The sequence below is a fragment of the Anopheles darlingi genome, chromosome X (genome assembly GCF_943734745.1).
Source record: "Anopheles darlingi chromosome X, idAnoDarlMG_H_01, whole genome shotgun sequence".
Lineage (NCBI taxonomy): Eukaryota > Metazoa > Arthropoda > Insecta > Diptera > Culicidae > Anopheles > Anopheles darlingi.
Window position 1 is genome coordinate 5,958,290 of NC_064873.1, and position 19,714 is coordinate 5,978,003.

The 19,714-nt window shown below is 51.4% G+C and overlaps 4 protein-coding genes, 1 long non-coding RNA gene and 1 pseudogene across 14 annotated transcripts in view; 1 reads left to right on the top strand and 5 right to left on the bottom strand.

Annotated features, from left to right (window-relative positions):
* Positions 1-1,908: 1,908 nt before the first annotated feature.
* On the bottom strand, positions 1,909-4,241 carry LOC125950592 (allantoinase-like). Of its 2 annotated transcripts, XM_049678739.1 has the most exons (3): positions 3,931-4,241; positions 3,408-3,842; positions 1,909-3,198 (listed from the first exon to the last, which is right to left on the bottom strand). In XM_049678739.1, the coding sequence occupies exons 1-3, from the start codon at positions 4,138-4,140 to the stop codon at positions 2,209-2,211; spliced, it is 1,635 nt and encodes a 544-aa protein (XP_049534696.1). In that variant the 5' UTR covers positions 4,141-4,241; the 3' UTR covers positions 1,909-2,208. The 2 variants fall into 2 exon arrangements, with proteins under 2 accessions (XP_049534696.1, XP_049534687.1); XM_049678730.1 differs by lacking the exon at positions 3,931-4,241 and having other exon boundaries at positions 1,909-3,216; positions 3,408-3,924.
* A 2,187-nt stretch (positions 4,242-6,428) lies between these two features.
* On the bottom strand, positions 6,429-9,126 carry LOC125950610 (allantoinase-like). 2 transcript variants are annotated; one of them, XM_049678785.1, is made up of 3 exons: positions 8,558-9,126; positions 8,035-8,469; positions 6,430-7,823 (listed from the first exon to the last, which is right to left on the bottom strand). In XM_049678785.1, the coding sequence occupies exons 1-3, from the start codon at positions 8,765-8,767 to the stop codon at positions 6,834-6,836; spliced, it is 1,635 nt and encodes a 544-aa protein (XP_049534742.1). In that variant the 5' UTR covers positions 8,768-9,126; the 3' UTR covers positions 6,430-6,833. The 2 variants fall into 2 exon arrangements, with proteins under 2 accessions (XP_049534733.1, XP_049534742.1); XM_049678776.1 differs by lacking the exon at positions 8,558-9,126 and having other exon boundaries at positions 6,429-7,841; positions 8,035-8,551.
* A 1,741-nt stretch (positions 9,127-10,867) lies between these two features.
* LOC125950653 (allantoinase-like) lies at positions 10,868-13,738 on the bottom strand (annotated as a pseudogene).
* A 734-nt stretch (positions 13,739-14,472) lies between these two features.
* On the bottom strand, positions 14,473-15,685 carry LOC125950665 (uncharacterized). Its single transcript, XR_007468739.1, has 3 exons — positions 15,290-15,685; positions 14,724-15,062; positions 14,473-14,653 (listed from the first exon to the last, which is right to left on the bottom strand). It is a non-coding gene; the product is annotated as an uncharacterized LOC125950665 (long non-coding RNA).
* Positions 15,686-16,237: 552 nt separating this feature from the next.
* On the bottom strand, positions 16,238-18,197 carry LOC125950642 (peroxiredoxin-2). Its single transcript, XM_049678814.1, has 3 exons — positions 17,963-18,197; positions 17,668-17,885; positions 16,238-17,574 (listed from the first exon to the last, which is right to left on the bottom strand). Exons 1-3 carry the CDS (start codon positions 17,993-17,995, stop codon positions 17,109-17,111), a joined length of 717 nt encoding a protein of 238 aa, XP_049534771.1. The 5' UTR covers positions 17,996-18,197; the 3' UTR covers positions 16,238-17,108.
* A 204-nt stretch (positions 18,198-18,401) lies between these two features.
* Positions 18,402-19,714, top strand: part of LOC125950527 (calcium/calmodulin-dependent protein kinase type II alpha chain) — an 11,148-nt gene continuing 9,835 nt past the window's right edge. For 3 of the 8 annotated variants that reach the window (XM_049678624.1, XM_049678616.1, XM_049678689.1), the window contains exon 1: positions 18,590-19,714. This exon is cut by the window's right edge and continues 74 nt beyond it. The gene's annotated coding sequence lies outside the window, so the exon portion shown is untranslated. The other 5 variants (XM_049678649.1, XM_049678657.1, XM_049678697.1 and 2 more) reach the window with 5 other exon arrangements.

Consider the following 19,714-nt stretch of genomic DNA (forward strand, 5'->3'; position numbering starts at 1 on the left):
GCGCCGGCTGTTTGGCTAAATGAATGCAGAATAAACGGCGGTTGGCGTAGGATCCGAAAATAAATTTCAATGAACGTGGCAGCATCTCATGCCTTGCTCATTCTTCCCAAACGGGAGCGTGGTAACGTTGATAACGGACGAAGCAGGCACCGCTTCATAATCATATCGCTATCAGCGCAACACAGCAGGACATCGTTCGGCCGTACCCAACATCTGCGTGCATACTCGGTCACCGATTAGCATACTTTCAGGAGCCATCGTTAGTTGTACAACAGCAAATTACTTAATGTTCCTGGTGACTGTACCCTGGTGCTGGGTACGAGAATGTTTTCCTTTTTATTTACTTCATTATAGGGCTCCTGTTAAAGAGTGGAACGGGGAGCCGTTGGCTAGCCTTATCCTGTCGTGAAACATCTGCATCATCCCGGAATGGTTGATGGTGGCCGTGTTTTTGTTCGGCTTCAAGTCGGTCGGGCATGATTGAGCTGCTTCACCGCAACCGTTTAGTTGGAGAGCGCATTACGTATGTTCTGAAACATAGTTCCAATGGAAGATTCAAACTTAATTTGAGTTTTCAACTCATACGCTGGACAAACTTACCAGAATACGGGTTACCATCATGGTCTTCCATTCTGTTGTAATCAGCCCCTCTAGGCGTAGGTGTTCCAAAAAAGTCAGCAACGGTTGATACAAATCGCGCTCCCAGATTGTTATTCCATTGACATCAATGAAAGTTTCCACCGACGCCGGCATTTGCGCGTCTGTGATAGAGCCTTCGATTAATCGATGCTGGTTCCACATATAAAGTATTTCTTGTGCGCCTGGTGGAAGCGAATAGTATGCTCGCAGAAAATCTAAATCGCGATCAGCAGCCATTTCGCAGTTGTTTATAGTTTCGATTCTCGAGGGTTGAGGAGTTACTGGCCGATGCAGTCACTGGAGTGAAACAAAATCAAAAAGGTTGGTCACCGAAGGTGAACTCATTCTCATAATCAAGAATTACACGCCAAAGGATCACAGCACACGGGCTTTTACACAAACCACACGCAGCACCACTAAGCTAGTGCTGCTGCGTAGATGGAAGATTTCGGTGACCGTCGCTCACGGTGACTCGTCGCGGGTCATTTCGCTAATTCTAACACTTGTATCTATTTATTTCAATTGCTATCACTAACCTTTTCACAACTCGCAAATTAAATGCGTACGGTCACTGCACTTAGGCTGTCAATCCGCGAACTCGTCGTCGTCCAAAACCACAGCTGTATGCAATGCACCACCGAATGTTGCTGTAAGCGCACAAAACCACGAATAATTATTCGAAAACTAAATGCACTGTTTACTGCTTCGATGCGACAAATTTTGCGAACTCGATATGATCTCGTTTGTGCACTTCCTTAGGCTGACGTAACGGGAATGAAAAAGCAACTGCCTCGCCTATGGAATCACGCGCCGGTGGTGTTTTTCATCTTAGAACGCATTATTCTCGGCTACCTTCTGGATCGCATTCCTTTGTTCTCTTTGCGCGGCTCACACTTGCAAACCTCTTATGTGGTCTTAGGAGTAGTGTATACACAACTAGATCGACGCATCTCACAAGCACGCATAGTGAGTCGCACATGAAGTGTATGCGTGAGCGTAAGCGTGCCTCGCTTCTCATTGCTGGGTGAAGCGCTAATCATGCGTGCGTACGCGCGCGCGCGCGTGTGTGTGTGTGCCTTATGAATTTTGGCGTCATAATCATATTATTGGTGGTTAATTTGAAAGGCCCTTTTAGGGAGTTTTAGGTACACACTCGAAAATATGTTGTTGGATGATGCTTCCTTGGAATACCGACCTGGGTGCCAACTTGGGGCTTTTTGTTCTTGTTGCTATTATGGTGCCTATGGTTATTGCTACGATTATTGAAAAGACGACGAGTAGCAATCATGCATTTTACGAGATGGCCAATGGCTCCCTTCTTTTTTTTTATTGGTTTCATATTTATAATTACTTATTCTGAATGCTCTTGCAAAGCTTAGATTTTATTCTAGTTCGAAAGTTGTTGCATCAGCCGAGATCGGACCGGGTCCGAGACGCTCATGATTGCATTCATCCAGCACATCGGATGGTTGAGATAGAGGGATTGCTTAAATACTGTGCTAAATGTTCTACTGCTTCTGCTTTATCGCCGAATAGACCTACTACAGGTCTTTGCCCTCTTCTCTCTGCTCACCCACGAGGCCCTGGATACAGGGAGGGCGGTAATCCTGCACGGCTGCCCTTATTCATCCGATCGCCGCAGGTCTGCTGCTGCTGCTGCTGTGTTTCGGCCGGATCGCGTAGCAGAATATTACCCAGCGGAGGACCGGCAAAGCGTCGGTCCGGATCCGCATCGCGCCGATAAACTGGTGTGCCGCGGAGGAAGGTAGCATGCACGATACCGCGCAGCTCCCGGTTGAGGTACGGTGTGGTCCGTTTGTGCTGGAACTCGATCAACTCCTCGGTCACAGTAAACAGACCGTCTGGGTCCCAGACGCACAGATCGCCGTCGTAGCCGGGATCGAGGCGGCCTTTGCGCAGGCTCATGCCGCACAGGTAAGCTGGCTCCATGCCAAGCAGTCGGACCATATCGGCCAACCCTAACCCGTACCGGTGGCAGTGCGTCCAGAAGAGGGGCAAACCGAACTGCACCGATGCGATGCCACCCCAGGCCTCCAGGAAGTTGCCTCGCCGCTGGTCGTCCTCGGCCAGCTGCAGCTTAAGAGTAGGCGGGCTGGGAGAATGATCTGACACGATTAGATTGATGTCGCGGTCGCAAACCGCCCGCCACAGCCGCTGCTGATTGCTGCTGTCCCGAATTGGCGGGCAACACTTGTACTCGGTTCCCGAATCGGGTACGTCCTCGGCCGACAGCGCCAGATAGTGATGGCACGTTTCCACAGTCAGATTGGCCCCGTTGGCACGAGCTCTGCGTATCACTGGTAATGCACTGGCTGCCGACAGGTGCACGATATGGGCCCGAATCTTGTAATCCTGTGCCACTTGCCCTACCAACTCGATCGCCTGCTGCTCCATCAGTTCCGGCCGCGTTGCCAGGAATGTATGGTAGTTGGCGGGGTCGTCTATTTGCCTCGATGACCGTGTTTCCGGTTCACCACTAGGTGACCGGGTTTCCGCTGCCGGTATTTGTCGCTCTGTACACTCCATTTCCGCATGGAACTGTCCTTCGAAATACCCCTCGAGTGTTGGAGAAAGGAAAGGGAGAGAAAGAAAAAAATAAAAGTACAAGAGAGAGAGAGAGAGAGAGAGAGAGAGAGAGAAAGGGGGGAAGGGAGAGAATTATATCAGAGAACTTAAATGAAATATATTAGATGGAAGATGAAGAAACTATATGAGAGGGATGATGGTTAACCGTTGCCGTAACATACCGCCAGCACCGCTCCGGTACCCTCAAGCAACTGGGCGGCTCGGTGCACCTGCTCCTCGCTAACGTGCGGGAACTCGTCGACACCGCTCGGGCAAAGAAAACATTTGAAGCCGATCACTCCAGCGGCTACGAGCTGGTGCAGCTCGCTTGCCTTGCCACCGTCGTCGTCCACATTGGTCGGAACGATCCCGCCCCAAAAGGCCACGTCGACGTATAGCTGGCCGCGAGCGGCTGCTAGCTTAGTGCGCAGGTTTGCAACGGTCGTCGTCGGAGGGATGGAGTTGAGCGGCATATCGGCGACGGTAGTAAAGCCACCGGCCGCCGCCGCCTTGGTCGCTGTCCGGAAGCCCTCCCACTCCGTTCGTCCCGGCTCATTGATGTGCACATGCGTATCGACGAGTCCCGGCATCATCAACAGATCGCCGAAATCATAACGCTAAAATCCGAGAGAAAAGGATGTCGAATATCCGAATCACCATCGGGATCGGGATTGCTCAGAGCGGGAGCGAGCGGCCTAAATTTACCTCTAAACGTGTGCCTGTTTCCAACTCCTGCCGCTTGCTCTCTAGTAAGTACGCTTCAACCGCTCCCCAGGAGTCGAGCACGCGCGTTACGCGTCCATCGATAGTCGAGATAAGCAGGCCGCCGGAGAACACCTCACACGGATCCCCGGGAGTCACTGGGGTTGCACTGTTCAGGAATATCCGTTTGCTGGTATAGAGCGCTTCTGCCATGTTTTCTGGTCCGCCGGCGTCCGGGAGTTTCCGCTGATCGCCACCGAATGTTTATAGATCAGCTCATGAACCGGCCCTTTATAGGTAGCCTGTCCCGTCTGTCTGGAGAGGCACAATCGCGTACGCGTACTATCACGCATCCCGAATCTATACGAAGGAGAGTGGCTAAGGATGGCTACGCCGTAGACGAAGCAACCACTCTGCTGCGCAGCTTTCTGGCTATTATCGGCTCTCGGGAGCAGGCACGATCGGTGATACAGCTGTATGCGATCCGAGCCCCTGAAAAGGAAGGTGGAATTGTGGTCCAAACAACGAACAAACAAACAAAAACCTCGATCGACCGATCGATCGAACGATGCACGGGATACGTGCCTGCGCACCCCAGCCAGCTAGCGGATTTGTGGAGATTGCGCAGTTGGCAGTTGTCCGATTCTTACGACCGGTGACCATCGAATGGTGCACGCCAAGGGCGGAGATTGTCCTAATGGTCGAACGGTATCACCGGTTAACCGTTGCAGATTAGCTAGCTGCTCCGTCACTACAGGAGGCTGCGCTATACCCGTACGAACGTCATCGCCACCGAACTATCGCGCAGCCCTGTTGTGGAAAATTCCCAGCATCGCTGCCCTTACCATTATTACGTTTTGTTTTCTCGGACCCCTCGCGGACCGCGGAACCGATAAGGAGGGACGCTCCCATAATGCCAAAAACGAATGAAGGTGCAATGTTTGGCCCCTGTTCTGTGTGGTACAGTCAGATGAGAGGTGTCGTCTGATACAATGAGAGGTGGTGTGATAAGAAGCGCCGGCTGTTTGGCTAAATGAATGCAGAATAAACGGCGGTTGGCGTAGGATCCGAAAATAAATTTCAATGAACGTGGCAGCATCTCATGCCTTGCTCATTCTTCCCAAACGGGAGCGTGGTAACGTTGATAACGGACGAAGCAGGCACCGCTTCATAATCATATCGCTATCAGCGCAACACAGCAGGACATCGTTCGGCCGTACCCAACATCTGCGTGCATACTCGGTCACCGATTAGCATACTTTCAGGAGCCATCGTTAGTTGTACAACAGCAAATTACTTAATGTTCCTGGTGACTGTACCCTGGTGCTGGGTACGAGAATGTTTTCCTTTTTATTTACTTCATTATAGGGCTCCTGTTAAAGAGTGGAACGGGGAGCCGTTGGCTAGCCTTATCCTGTCGTGAAACATCTGCATCATCCCGGAATGGTTGATGGTGGCCGTGTTTTTGTTCGGCTTCAAGTCGGTCGGGCATGATTGAGCTGCTTCACCGCAACCGTTTAGTTGGAGAGCGCATTACGTATGTTCTGAAACATAGTTCCAATGGAAGATTCAAACTTAATTTGAGTTTTCAACTCATACGCTGGACAAACTTACCAGAATACGGGTTACCATCATGGTCTTCCATTCTGTTGTAATCAGCCCCTCTAGGCGTAGGTGTTCCAAAAAAGTCAGCAACGGTTGATACAAATCGCGCTCCCAGATTGTTATTCCATTGACATCAATGAAAGTTTCCACCGACGCCGGCATTTGCGCGTCTGTGATAGAGCCTTCGATTAATCGATGCTGGTTCCACATATAAAGTATTTCTTGTGCGCCTGGTGGAAGCGAATAGTATGCTCGCAGAAAATCTAAATCGCGATCAGCAGCCATTTCGCAGTTGTTTATAGTTTCGATTCTCGAGGGTTGAGGAGTTACTGGCCGATGCAGTCACTGGAGTGAAACAAAATCAAAAAGGTTGGTCACCGAAGGTGAACTCATTCTCATAATCAAGAATTACACGCCAAAGGATCACAGCACACGGGCTTTTACACAAACCACACGCAGCACCACTAAGCTAGTGCTGCTGCGTAGATGGAAGATTTCGGTGACCGTCGCTCACGGTGACTCGTCGCGGGTCATTTCGCTAATTCTAACACTTGTATCTATTTATTTCAATTGCTATCACTAACCTTTTCACAACTCGCAAATTAAATGCGTACGGTCACTGCACTTAGGCTGTCAATCCGCGAACTCGTCGTCGTCCAAAACCACAGCTGTATGCAATGCACCACCGAATGTTGCTGTAAGCGCACAAAACCACGAATAATTATTCGAAAACTAAATGCACTGTTTGCTGCTTCGATGCGACAAATTTTGCGAACTCGATATGATCTCGTTTGTGCACTTCCTTAGGCTGACGTAACGGGAATGAAAAAGCAACTGCCTCGCCTATGGAATCACGCGCCGGTGGTGTTTTTCATCTTAGAACGCATTATTCTCGGCTACCTTCTGGATCGCATTCCTTTGTTCTCTTTGCGCGGCTCACACTTGCAAACCTCTTATGTGGTCTTAGGAGTAATGACCGACGCTGCCATATTGTATATATATACACACACACCGGCCACCGGCCAATCGCGAGATGGCCAATGGCTGCCTTATTTTTTTAATTGGTTTCATATTTATAATTACTTATTCTGAATGCTCTTGCAAAGCTTAGATTTTATTCTAGTTCGAAAGTTGTTGCATCAGCCGAGATCGGACCGGGTCCGAGACGCTCATGATTGCATTCATCCAGCACATCGGATGGTTGAGATAGAGGGATTGCTTAAATACTGTGCTAAATGTTCTACTGCTTCTGCTTTATCGCCGAATAGACCTACTACAGGTCTTTGCCCTCTTCTCTCTGCTCACCCACGAGGCCCTGGATACAGGGAGGGCGGTAATCCTGCACGGCTGCCCTTATTCATCCGATCGCCGCAGGTCTGCTGCTGCTGCTGCTGTGTTTCGGCCGGATCGCGTAGCAGAATATTACCCAGCGGAGGACCGGCAAAGCGTCGGTCCGGATCCGCATCGCGCCGATAAACTGGTGTGCCGCGGAGGAAGGTAGCATGCACGATACCGCGCAGCTCCCGGTTGAGGTACGGTGTGGTCCGTTTGTGCTGGAACTCGATCAACTCCTCGGTCACAGTAAACAGACCGTCTGGGTCCCAGACGCACAGATCGCCGTCGTAGCCGGGATCGAGGCGGCCTTTGCGCAGGCTCATGCCGCACAGGTAAGCTGGCTCCATGCCAAGCAGTCGGACCATATCGGCCAACCCTAACCCGTACCGGTGGCAGTGCGTCCAGAAGAGGGGCAAACCGAACTGCACCGATGCGATGCCACCCCAGGCCTCCAGGAAGTTGCCTCGCCGCTGGTCGTCCTCGGCCAGCTGCAGCTTAAGAGTAGGCGGGCTGGGAGAATGATCTGACACGATTAGATTGATGTCGCGGTCGCAAACCGCCCGCCACAGCCGCTGCTGATTGCTGCTGTCCCGAATTGGCGGGCAACACTTGTACTCGGTTCCCGAATCGGGTACGTCCTCGGCCGACAGCGCCAGATAGTGATGGCACGTTTCCACAGTCAGATTGGCCCCGTTGGCACGAGCTCTGCGTATCACTGGTAATGCACTGGCTGCCGACAGGTGCACGATATGGGCCCGAATCTTGTAATCCTGTGCCACTTGCCCTACCAACTCGATCGCCTGCTGCTCCATCAGTTCCGGCCGCGTTGCCAGGAATGTATGGTAGTTGGCGGGGTCGTCTATTTGCCTCGATGACCGTGTTTCCGGTTCACCACTAGGTGACCGGGTTTCCGCTGCCGGTATTTGTCGCTCTGTACACTCCATTTCCGCATGGAACTGTCCTTCGAAATACCCCTCGAGTGTTGGAGAAAGGAAAGGGAGAGAAAGAAAAAAATAAAAGTACAAGAGAGAGAGAGAGAGAGAGAGAGAGAGAGAGAGAAAGGGGGGAAGGGAGAGAATTATATCAGAGAACTTAAATGAAATATATTAGATGGAAGATGAAGAAACTATATGAGAGGGATGATGGTTAACCGTTGCCGTAACATACCGCCAGCACCGCTCCGGTACCCTCAAGCAACTGGGCGGCTCGGTGCACCTGCTCCTCGCTAACGTGCGGGAACTCGTCGACACCGCTCGGGCAAAGAAAACATTTGAAGCCGATCACTCCAGCGGCTACGAGCTGGTGCAGCTCGCTTGCCTTGCCACCGTCGTCGTCCACATTGGTCGGAACGATCCCGCCCCAAAAGGCCACGTCGACGTATAGCTGGCCGCGAGCGGCTGCTAGCTTAGTGCGCAGGTTTGCAACGGTCGTCGTCGGAGGGATGGAGTTGAGCGGCATATCGGCGACGGTAGTAAAGCCACCGGCCGCCGCCGCCTTGGTCGCTGTCCGGAAGCCCTCCCACTCCGTTCGTCCCGGCTCATTGATGTGCACATGCGTATCGACGAGTCCCGGCATCATCAACAGATCGCCGAAATCATAACGCTAAAATCCGAGAGAAAAGGATGTCGAATATCCGAATCACCATCGGGATCGGGATTGCTCAGAGCGGGAGCGAGCGGCCTAAATTTACCTCTAAACGTGTGCCTGTTTCCAACTCCTGCCGCTTGCTCTCTAGTAAGTACGCTTCAACCGCTCCCCAGGAGTCGAGCACGCGCGTTACGCGTCCATCGATAGTCGAGATAAGCAGGCCGCCGGAGAACACCTCACACGGATCCCCGGGAGTCACTGGGGTTGCACTGTTCAGGAATATCCGTTTGCTGGTATAGAGCGCTTCTGCCATGTTTTCTGGTCCGCCGGCGTCCGGGAGTTTCCGCTGATCGCCACCGAATGTTTATAGATCAGCTCATGAACCGGCCCTTTATAGGTAGCCTGTCCCGTCTGCCTGGAGAGGCACAATCGCGTACGCGTACTATCACGCATCCCGAATCTATACGAAGGAGAGTGGCTAAGGATGGCTACGCCGTAGACGAAGCAACCACTCTGCTGCGCAGCTTTCTGGCTATTATCGGCTCTCGGGAGCAGGCACGATCGGTGATACAGCTGTATGCGATCCGAGCCCCTGAAAAGGAAGGTGGAATTGTGGTCCAAACAACGAACAAACAAACAAAAACCTCGATCGACCGATCGATCGAACGATGCACGGGATACGTGCCTGCGCACCCCAGCCAGCTAGCGGATTTGTGGAGATTGCGCAGTTGGCAGTTGTCCGATTCTTACGACCGGTGACCATCGAATGGTGCACGCCAAGGGCGGAGATTGTCCTAATGGTCGAACGGTATCACCGGTTAACCGTTGCAGATTAGCAAGCTGCTCCGTCACTACAGGAGGCTGCGCTATACCCGTACGAACGTCATCGCCACCGAACTATCGCGCAGCCCTGTTGTGGAAAATTCCCAGCATCGCTGCCCTTACCATTATTACGTTTTGTTTTCTCGGACCCCTCGCGGACCGCGGAACCGATAAGGAGGGACGCTCCCATAATGCCAAAAACGAATGAAGGTGCAATGTTTGGCCCCTGTTCTGTGTGGTACAGTCAGATGAGAGGTGTCGTCTGATACAATGAGAGGTGGTGTGATAAGAAGCGCCGGCTGTTTGGCTAAATGAATGCAGAATAAACGGCGGTTGGCGTAGGATCCGAAAATAAATTTCAATGAACGTGGCAGCATCTCATGCCTTGCTCATTCTTCCCAAACGGGAGCGTGGTAACGTTGATAACGGACGAAGCAGGCACCGCTTCATAATCATATCGCTATCAGCGCAACACAGCAGGACATCGTTCGGCCGTACCCAACATCTGCGTGCATACTCGATCACCGATTAGCATACTTTCAGGAGCCATCGTTAGTTGTACAACAGCAAATTACTTAATGTTCCTGGTGACTGTACCCTGGTGCTGGGTACGAGAATGTTTTCCTTTTAATTACTTCATTATAGGGCTCCTGTTAAAGAGTGGAACGGGGAGCCGTTGGCTAGCCTTATCCTGTCGTGAAACATCTGCATCAGCCCGGAATGGTTGATGGTGGCCGTGTTTTTGTTCGGCTTCAAGTCGGTCGGGCATGATTGAGCTGCTTCACCGCAGCCGTTTAGTCGAAGAGCGCATTACTTATGTTCTGAAACATAGTTCCAATGGAAGATTCAAACTTAATTTGAGTTTTCAACTCATACACTGGACAAACTTACCAGAATACGGGTTACCATCATGTTCTTCCATTCTGTTGTAATCAGCCCCTCTTGGCGTAGGTATTCCAAAAGAGTCAGCAACGGTTGATACAAATCGCGCTCCCAGATTGTTATTCCATTGACATCAATGAAAGTTTCCACCGACGCCGGTATTTGCGAGTCTATGATAAAGCCTTCGACCGATCGATGCTGGTTCCACATATCCATTATTTCTTGTTCGCCTGATAGAAGCGAATAGTATGCTCGCAGAAGATCTAAATAAACGCGATCAGCAGCCATTTCGATGTTGTTTATACTTTAGATTCTCGAGGGTTGAGGAGTTACTGGCCGATGCAGTCACTGGAGTGAAACAAAATCAAAAAGGTTGGTCACCGAAGGTGAACTCATTCTCATAATCAAGAATTACACGCCAAAGGATCACAGCACACGGGCTTTTTCAAAAACCACACGCAGCACCACTAAGCTAGTGCTGCTGCGTAGATGGAAGATTTCGGTGACCGTCGCTCAGCGGGTCATTTCGCTAATTCTAACACTTGGATCTATTTATTTCAATTGCTATCACTAACCTTTTCACAACTCGCAAATTAAATGCGTACGGTCACTGCACTTAGGCTGTCAATCCGCGAACTCGTCGCCGTCCAAAACCACAGCTGTATGCAATGCACCACCGAATGTTGCTGTAAGCGCACAAAACCACGAATAATGATTTGAAAAATAAATGCACTGTTTACTGCTTCGATGCGACAAATTTTACGAACTCGATATGATTTCGTTTGTGCACTTCCTTAGGCTGACGTAACGGGAATGAAAAAGCAACTGCCTCGCCTATGGAATCACGCGCCGGTGGTGTTTTTCTTCTTAGAACTCATTATTCTCGGCTACCGTCTGGATCGCATTCCTTTGTTCTCTTTGCGCGGCTCACACTTGCAAACCTCTTATGTGGTCTTAGGAGTAATGACCGACGCTGCCATATTGTATATATATACACACACACCGGCCACCGGCCAATCGCGAGATGGCCAATGGCTGCCTTATTTTTTTAATTGGTTTCATATTTATAATTACTTATTCTGAATGCTCTTGCAAAGCTTAGATTTTATTCTAGTTCGAAAGTTGTTGCATCAGCCGAGATCGGACCGGGTCCGAGACGCTCATGATTGCATTCATCCAGCACATCGGATGGTTGAGATAGAGGGATTGCTTAAATACTGTGCTAAATGTTCTACTGCTTCTGCTTTATCGCCGAATAGACCTACTACAGGTCTTTGCCCTCTTCTCTCTGCTCACCCACGAGGCCCTGGATACAGGGAGGGCGGTAATCCTGCACGGCTGCCCTTATTCATCCGATCGCCGCAGGTCTGCTGCTGCTGCTGCTGTGTTTCGGCCGGATCGCGTAGCAGAATATTACCCAGCGGAGGACCGGCAAAGCGTCGGTCCGGATCCGCATCGCGCCGATAAACTGGTGTGCCGCGGAGGAAGGTAGCATGCACGATACCGCGCAGCTCCCGGTTGAGGTACGGTGTGGTCCGTTTGTGCTGGAACTCGATCAACTCCTCGGTCACAGTAAACAGACCGTCTGGGTCCTAGACGCACAGATCGCCGTCGAAGCCGGGATCGAGGCGGCCTTTGCGCAGGCTCATGCCGCACAGGTAAGCTGGCTCCATGCCAAGCAGTCGGACCATATCGGCCAACCCTAACCCGTACCGGTGGCAGTGCGTCCAGAAGAGGGGCAAACCGAACTGCACCGATGCGATGCCACCCCAGGCCTCCAGGAAGTTGCCTCGCCGCTGGTCGTCCTCGGCCAGCTGCAGCTTAAGAGTAGGCGGGCTGGGAGAATGATCTGACACGATTAGATTGATGTCGCGGTCGCAAACCGCCCGCCAAAGCCGCTGCTGATGCTGCTGTCCCGAATTGGCGGGCAACACTTGTACTCGGTTCCCGAATCGGGTACGTCCTCGGCCGACAGCGCCAGATAGTGATGGCACGTTTCCACAGTCAGATTGGCCCCGTTGGCACGAGCTCTGCGTATCACTGGTAATGCACTGGCTGCCGACAGGTGCACGATATGGGCCCGAATCTTGTAATCCTGTGCCACTTGCCCTACCAACTCGATCGCCTGCTGCTCCATCAGTTCCGGCCGCGTTGCCAGGAATGTATGGTAGTTGGCGGGGTCGTCTATTTGCCTCGATGACCGTGTTTCCGGTTCACCACTAGGTGACCGTGTTTCCGCTGCCGGTATTTGTCGCTCTGTACACTCCATTTCCGCATGGAACTGTCCTTCGAAATAGAGAGAAAGAAAAAAATAAAAGAACAAGAGAGAGAGAGAGAGAGAGAGAGAGAGAGAGAAAAAGGGGAAGAGAGAGAATTATATCAGAGAATTTAAATGAAATATATTAGATGGAAGATGAAGAAACTATATGAGAGGAATGATGGTTAACCGTTGCCGTAACATACCGCCAGCACTGCTCCGGTACCCTCAAGCAACTGGGCGGCTCGGTGCACCTGCTCCTCGCTAACGTGCGGGAACTCGTCGACACCGCTCGGGCAAAGAAAACATTTGAAGCCGATCACTCCAGCGGCTACGAGCTGGTGCAGCTCGCTTGCCTTGCCACCGTCGTCGTCCACATTGGTCGGAACGATCCCGCCCCAAAAGGCCACGTCGACGTATAGCTGGCCGCGAGCGGCTGCTAGCTTAGTGCGCAGGTTTGCAACGGTCGTCGTCGGAGGGATGGAGTTGAGCGGCATATCGGCGACGGTAGTAAAGCCACCGGCCGCCGCCGCCTTGGTCGCTGTCCGGAAGCCCTCCCACTCCGTTCGTCCCGGCTCATTGATGTGCACATGCGTATCGACGAGTCCCGGCATCATCAACAGATCGCCGAAATCATAACGCTAAAATCCGAGAGAAAAGGATGTCGAATATCCGAATCACCATCGGGATCGGAATTGCTCAGAGCGTGAGCGAGCGGCCTAAATTTACCTCTAAACGTGTGCCTGTTTCCAACTCCTGCCGCTTGCTCTCTAGTAAGTACGCTTCAACCGCTCCCCAGGAGTCGAGCACGCGCGTTACGCGTCCATCGATAGTCGAGATAAGCAGGCCGCCGGAGAACACCTCACACGGATCCCCGGGAGTCACTGGGGTTGCACTGTTCAGGAATATCCGTTTGCTGGTATAGAGCGCTTCTGCCATGTTTTCTGGTCCGCCGGCGTCCGGGAGTTTCCGCTGATCGCCACCGAATGTTTATAGATCAGCTCATGAACCGGCCCTTTATAGGTAGCCTGTCCCGTCTGCCTGGAGAGGCACAATCGCGTACGCGTACTATCACGCATCCCGAATCTATACGAAGGAGAGTGGCTAAGGATGGCTACGCCGTAGACGAAGCAACCACTCTGCTGCGCAGCTTTCTGGCTATTATCGGCTCTCGGGAGCAGGCACGATCGGTGATACAGCTGTATGCGATCCGAGCCCCTGAAAAGGAAGGTGGAATTGTGGTCCAAACAACGAACAAACAAACAAAAACCTCGATCGACCGATCGATCGAACGATGCACGGGATACGTGCCTGCGCACCCCAGCCAGCTAGCGGATTTGTGGAGATTGCGCAGTTGGCAGTTGTCCGATTCTTACGACCGGTGACCATCGAATGGTGCACGCCAAGGGCGGAGATTGTCCTAATGGTCGAACGGTATCACCGGTTAACCGTTGCAGATTAGCTAGCTGCTCCGTCACTACAGGAGGCTGCGCTATACCCGTACGAACGTCATCGCCACCGAACTATCGCGCAGCCCTGGTGTGGAAAATTCCCAGCATCGCTGCCCTTACCATTATTACGTTTTGTTTTCTCGGACCCCTCGCGGACCGCGGAACCGATAAGGAGGGACGCTCCCATAATGCCAAAAACGAATGAAGGTGCAATGTTTGGCCCCTGTTCTGTGTGATACAGTCAGATGAGAGGTGTCGTCTGATACAATGAGAGGTCGTGTGATAAGAAGCGCCGGCTGTTTGGCTAAGTGAATGCAGAATCACCGGCGGTTGGCGTAGGATCCGAAAATAAATTTCAATGAACGTGGCAGCATCTCATGCCTTGCTCATTCTTCCCAAACGGGAGCGTGGTAACGTTGATAACGGACGAAGCAGGCACCGCTTCATAATCATATCGCTATCAGCGCAACACAGCAGGACATCGTTCGGCCGTACCCAACATCTGCGTGCATACTCGATCACTGATTAGCATACTTTCAGGAGCCATCGTTAGTTGTACAACAGCAAATTACTTAAAAGTTTCTGTTGCCTGACGCTATACGCTGGGGGCGGAATGTTTTTTTCCTTTATTTACTTCATTATCGGGCTTCTGTTAGAGAGCGGAATGGGGAGCGTGGAGAGCCTCCTTAGCTGCTCGCGCCTCCGGGCGCCGGCTCGCTATTTTCCATACTTTTCGAAGTACTCACACAACTCCTCCTTCTCCCGTTGGTTGGGTTGGGCGTTGGTTCTGAAACATAGTTCCAATGGAAGATTCAAACTTAATTTAAGTTTTCAACTAATACACTGGACAAACTTACCAGAATACGGGTTACCATCATGTTCTTCCATTCTGTTGTAATCAGCCCCTCTAGACGTAGGTGTTCCAAAAGAGTCAGGAACGGTTGATACAAATCGCGCTCCCAGATTTTTGTTGCATTGGCATCAATGAAAGTTTCCACCGACGCCGGTATTTGCGAGTCTGTGATAGAGCCTTCGATTGATCGATGCTGGTTCCACATATCCATTATTTCTAGTTCGCCTGATGAAAGCGAATAGTATGCGCGCAGAATATCCAAACAAACGCGATCAGCAGCCATTTTGCAGTTGTTTATACTTTAGATTCTCGAGGGTTGAGGAGTTACTGGCCGATGCAGTCACTGGAGTGAAACAAAATCAAAAAGGTTGGTCACCGAAGGTGAACTCATTCTCATAATCAAGAATTACACGCCAAAGGATCACAGCACACGGGCTTTTACACAAACCACACGCAGCACCACTAAGCTAGTGCTGCTGCGTAAATGGAAGATTTCGGTGACCGTCGCTCAGCGGGTCATTTCGCTAATTCTAACACCTGGATCTATTCATTTCAATTGCTATCACTAACCTTTTCACAACTCGCAAATTAAATGCGTACGGTCACTGCACTTAGGCTGTCAATCCGCGAACTCGTCGCCGTCCAAAACCACAGCTGTATGCAATGCACCACCGAATGTTGCTATAAGCGCACAAAACCACGAATAATTATTCGAAAACTAAATGCACTGTTTACTGCTTCGATGCGACAAATTTTGCGAACTCGATATGATCTCGTTTGTGCACTTCCTTAGGCTGACGTAACGGGAATGAAAAAGCAACTGCCTCGCCTATGGAATCACGCGCCGGTGGTGTTTTTCTTCTTAGAACTCATTATTCTCGGCTACCGTCTGGATCGCATTCCTTTGTTCTCTTTGCGCGGCTCACACTTGCAAACCTCTTATGTGGTCTTAGGAGTAGTGACCGACGCTGCCATATTGTATATATACACACACACACACACACACCGGCCACCGGCCAATCGCAACTTTTAGCGATGCCAAAACTGCCGAAATATTTTTGTCAAATGTTTTGCCCCAACAAACAAACCCCCGTTATGCAGATGTTTGATGTACGTTTTACAGAGAACAATTAAGAAGAGTATACACAACTAGATCGACGCATCTCACAAGCACGCATAGTGAGTCGCACATGAAGTGTATGCGTGAGCGTAAGCGTGCCTCGCTTCTCATTGCTGGGTGAAGCGCTAATCATGCGTGCGTGCGTGCGCGCGCGCGCGCGTGTGTGTGTGTGTGTGCCTTATGAATTTTGGCGTCATCATCATATTATTGGTGGTTAATTTGAAAGGCCCTTTTAGGGAGTTTTAGGTACACACTCGAAAATATGTTGTTGGATGATGCTTTCTTGGAATACCGAGCTGGGTGCCAACTTGGGGCTTTTTGTTCTTGTTGCTATTATGATGCCTATGGTTATTGCTACGATTATTGAAAAGATGACGAGTAGCAATCATGCATTTTACGAGATGGCCAATGGCTGCCTTATTTTTTTATTGGTTCCATATTTATAATTACTTATTCTGAATGCTCTTGCAAAGCTTAGATTTTATTCTAGTTCGAAAGTTGTTGCATCAGCCGAGATCGGACCGGGTCCGAGACGCTCATGATTGCATTCATCCAGCACATCGGATGGTTGAGATAGAGGGATTGCTTAAATACTGTGCTAAATGTTCTACTGCTTCTGCTTTATCGCCGAATAGACCTACTACAGGTCTTTGCCTTCTTCTCCTGCATCCTGCACGGCTGCCCTTATTCATCCGATCGTCGCAGGTCTGCTGCTGCTGCTGTGTTTCGGCCGGATCGCGTAGCAGAATATTACCCAGCGGAGGACCGGCAAAGCGTCGGACCGGATCCGCATCGCGCCGATAGACTGGTGTGCCGCGGAGGAAGGTAGCATGCACGATACCGCGCAGTTCCCGGTTGAGGTACGGTGTGGTCCGTTTGTGCTGCAACTCGATCAACTCTTCGGTCACAGCCAAACGGGAGCGTGGTAACGTTGATATTGGACGAAGCAGGCACCGCTTCATAATCATATCGCTATCAGCGCAACGCAGCAGGAAATCGTTCGGCCGTACCCAACATCTTCGTGCATACTCGATCACCGATTAGCATACTTGCAGAAGCCATCATTAGTTGTACAACAGCAAATTACTTATTGTTTCTGGTGCCTGAACCCATACGCTGGGGGCGAGAATGGTTTTTTCCTTTATTTACTTCATTATCGGGCTCCTGTTAGAGAGCGGAACGGGGAGCCGTTGGCTAACCTAATCCTGACGCGAAACATCTGCATCACCCAGGGCCGCTCTCGTTGCCCTGCCTCTGTGCGGTGGTTTCCTATTTTCCATGCTTTTCGAAGTACTCACGCGACTCCTTTGGATTGGGCTTGATGGTGGCCGCGTTTTTGTTCGGTTCCCAGTTGGCCGGGCACACCTCGCCGTGCTTCTCGACGAACTGGAACGCCTTGATCAGCCGGAGTGTCTCGTCGACTGACCGGCCGACCGGCAGATCGTTGATCGTGATCTGGCGGACCACTCCAGCCGGATCAATGATGAACAGACCGCGCAGCGAGATGCCTGCGTCCTCCAGCAGCACTCCGTAGTCGGTTGATATTTGCTTAGTTAGATCGGCAAGCAGCGGATAGTCTAGCTTGCCGAGCCCGCCGGACTTGCGCGGCTGGTTGATCCAGGCAAGGTGTGAGAAATGTGAATCCACCGATACACCCACCACCTCGGTATTGAGCGCCCGAAACTCCTGGATGCGGTCGCTAAATGCAATGATTTCCGTCGGGCAGACGAACGTGCTGCATAGGAAGCGAATGGAGAATATTATGGCGTGTGGTAACCCCAATTACAGATTCCGGTAGTGGGACGACGCGACGACTAGTGAGACTTACAAGTCCAGTGGGTAGAAGAACAGCACCAGATACTTTCCCTTATAGTCGTCCAGCTTTATGTCCTTGAAGTCGTTGTTGACCACTGCTGTGCCCTGGAATGGGGGAGCCGGCTTTTGTACCTGGGCCACGCACAGGTTGCGGCTGAGATGGAGCAGGCGCTGCTGCAACTGTTGCTGCTGCTGGCCGGTCGCTCGTACGACCCTCGACAGGCGGGCGGACTGTAAATGCGTTACAAAAAAAAAACAGGTGGTTATGTAATTCGCTGTTGCTGCGGTGACTGCAACTCGGGCCTTACCATTTGGATGAGGTTACGAACTAGGAACGCCATGGTTTGATCGCTGTTCAATCGTTGATCGTTGCAAAGTTTTGTCCCTGTTTCGGGTGCTGGGCCGGTCTCTTCACCAAGGCGAAGACTATTTGCAATACATTCAGAAATCCAGTGCGAGGTCAGCTCACACACAGCTTGCTTTCGAAGTATGTTTGGTATGTTTGCTTCGGGGTCGCCGGTACAACCCGTTCAGCAAGAGCGCTTGTATGGGAATTCACCAAAAACGTGATGAACTGACAGGTTTTCACCACAAACGTCAGCAAAAGTGCCTCGCCGGCCGAAAATTCACCATCTGTTGCGGTCAGTGTGTACCGGCATGCACCAACATCCGTTTAATTTCGACTGAACGTTTTACACTGCTCGTTTTCTGACTGCCCGTTTTTTGACCTAGCCTCAATTCGCTGTGGGAGGCTGTGGGGTGACAGGTGACAGGCAGCAAATCGGACCCACGTAAGTATCCATCGCCCTATCGCAAGGAGGTTAAGGAGCAGAAGGAGGTGGAAACGTTGTCGCAGTTTTCCGGCATACTGGTGAATGGTCTGGCCGTTTGCCAGATGATGCCCTTTAAGCGATCAACATGTTGCAAAGTGAGAAAGTCATATGCGCCACACACTGCACCTCGCAGCATCGCCGTGACCGGCCGAAAATCGGCTCAAAAGGATCCGTGCCTTTATGATAATTTGCGGGATGCGATTATCTCGCGGAATTTGCAGGAAGCATGGGGCGTGTCTTGACCCCCCCCCCCCCCGCCCCCATTCGCTTTTTACGGTGTCGCGAAGGATCGATGCACTTGGAAACCGTGGAAACTCCAGGAAACAGGAAACAATTTTTGTGCACTGGAGCATGGGAAACTGTTGTTTCCGAAAAAGAGCATGAGAGCAGAGGGAACGGCAAAAGAGTATCGTAGGAAACCACAGGGTGCAGTAAGGAGAGTCGTCCACCGAGAGACACTGGTTCCGCCAGATAGAAGTGCAGCACTTGTTTGCAGCAGGTGCGGAAGGAGGTGTAATGTTTGGCCGTGCAACAGCGCCATTCCTTCGGAATCATTCTCCAAACCTTCGCCTAATCGTTCCCGGGAAAGGTACCTCGGTGCCAGTCACCAGGATCACCAGTACGCACGCGCGCAAAGCGGCCATCTCCGTCACTCTGGGTTTGGGGAGAGAGAGAGAGAGGGGGGTGGGGGAGAGAGAGGATGAAAGAGATATGTCGTATTCATCGTGTGCGTTATTGTTGTAGGAGATATGAACAAAGATCCCTCCAAAAAGTCGCTTCGCATAGCGTTTCAGGGAGCCTATAGACTGGTTCGGTTGGGGGGGAAGGGGCAACTTGGGTGCAAGATGAGACCGCGCGCGCTCAGCGAACGGGCGTAAGGACTCTGGTCCGGAAGTTGGGCTTGCGCTGTGGAGCTGTGTGTCGCTCGCGCTAATCCGCGACCGCTCCAACAACGCCAACCAGCCCATACGCTCCCTGCAAGTGCCAGTGACCATACGAAGGTCAGCAGCCCCGCGCTAATGTGAAAAGAGAGCAGCTCTCTTGGGATCCTGGGACCACCTCGAACGAAGACGGCGGATGTTTTTTTTGGTTGGTGGGTGAGGAAAGTGTGATCGTTTCGGGCACGCGTTCCACGCCTGCTGGCGAGTTTGTCGCAACAAAAGTGCTCCCGTCGTTGTAGAATCGAGCAAAGAAAGGCGAAGGGTGTACGTTTGCACGATTAGCCAC

Coding starts and splice junctions, on each gene's coding strand:
- LOC125950592 (XM_049678739.1), bottom strand. CDS start 4,140: ATGGCAGAAGCGCTCTATACCAGCAAACGGATATTCCTGAACAGTGCA. Junction 3,843..3,930: donor AAACAGGCACACGTTTAGAG/GTAAATTTAGGC, acceptor CTCGGATTTTAG/CGTTATGATTTCGGCGATCT. Junction 3,199..3,407: donor GTACCGGAGCGGTGCTGGCG/GTATGTTACGGC, acceptor TTCGAAGGACAG/TTCCATGCGGAAATGGAGTG.
- LOC125950610 (XM_049678785.1), bottom strand. CDS start 8,767: ATGGCAGAAGCGCTCTATACCAGCAAACGGATATTCCTGAACAGTGCA. Junction 8,470..8,557: donor AAACAGGCACACGTTTAGAG/GTAAATTTAGGC, acceptor CTCGGATTTTAG/CGTTATGATTTCGGCGATCT. Junction 7,824..8,034: donor GTACCGGAGCGGTGCTGGCG/GTATGTTACGGC, acceptor TTCGAAGGACAG/TTCCATGCGGAAATGGAGTG.
- LOC125950642 (XM_049678814.1), bottom strand. CDS start 17,995: ATGGCGTTCCTAGTTCGTAACCTCATCCAAATG. Junction 17,886..17,962: donor TTCGTAACCTCATCCAAATG/GTAAGGCCCGAG, acceptor ACGCATTTACAG/TCCGCCCGCCTGTCGAGGGT. Junction 17,575..17,667: donor TTCTTCTACCCACTGGACTT/GTAAGTCTCACT, acceptor CTTCCTATGCAG/CACGTTCGTCTGCCCGACGG.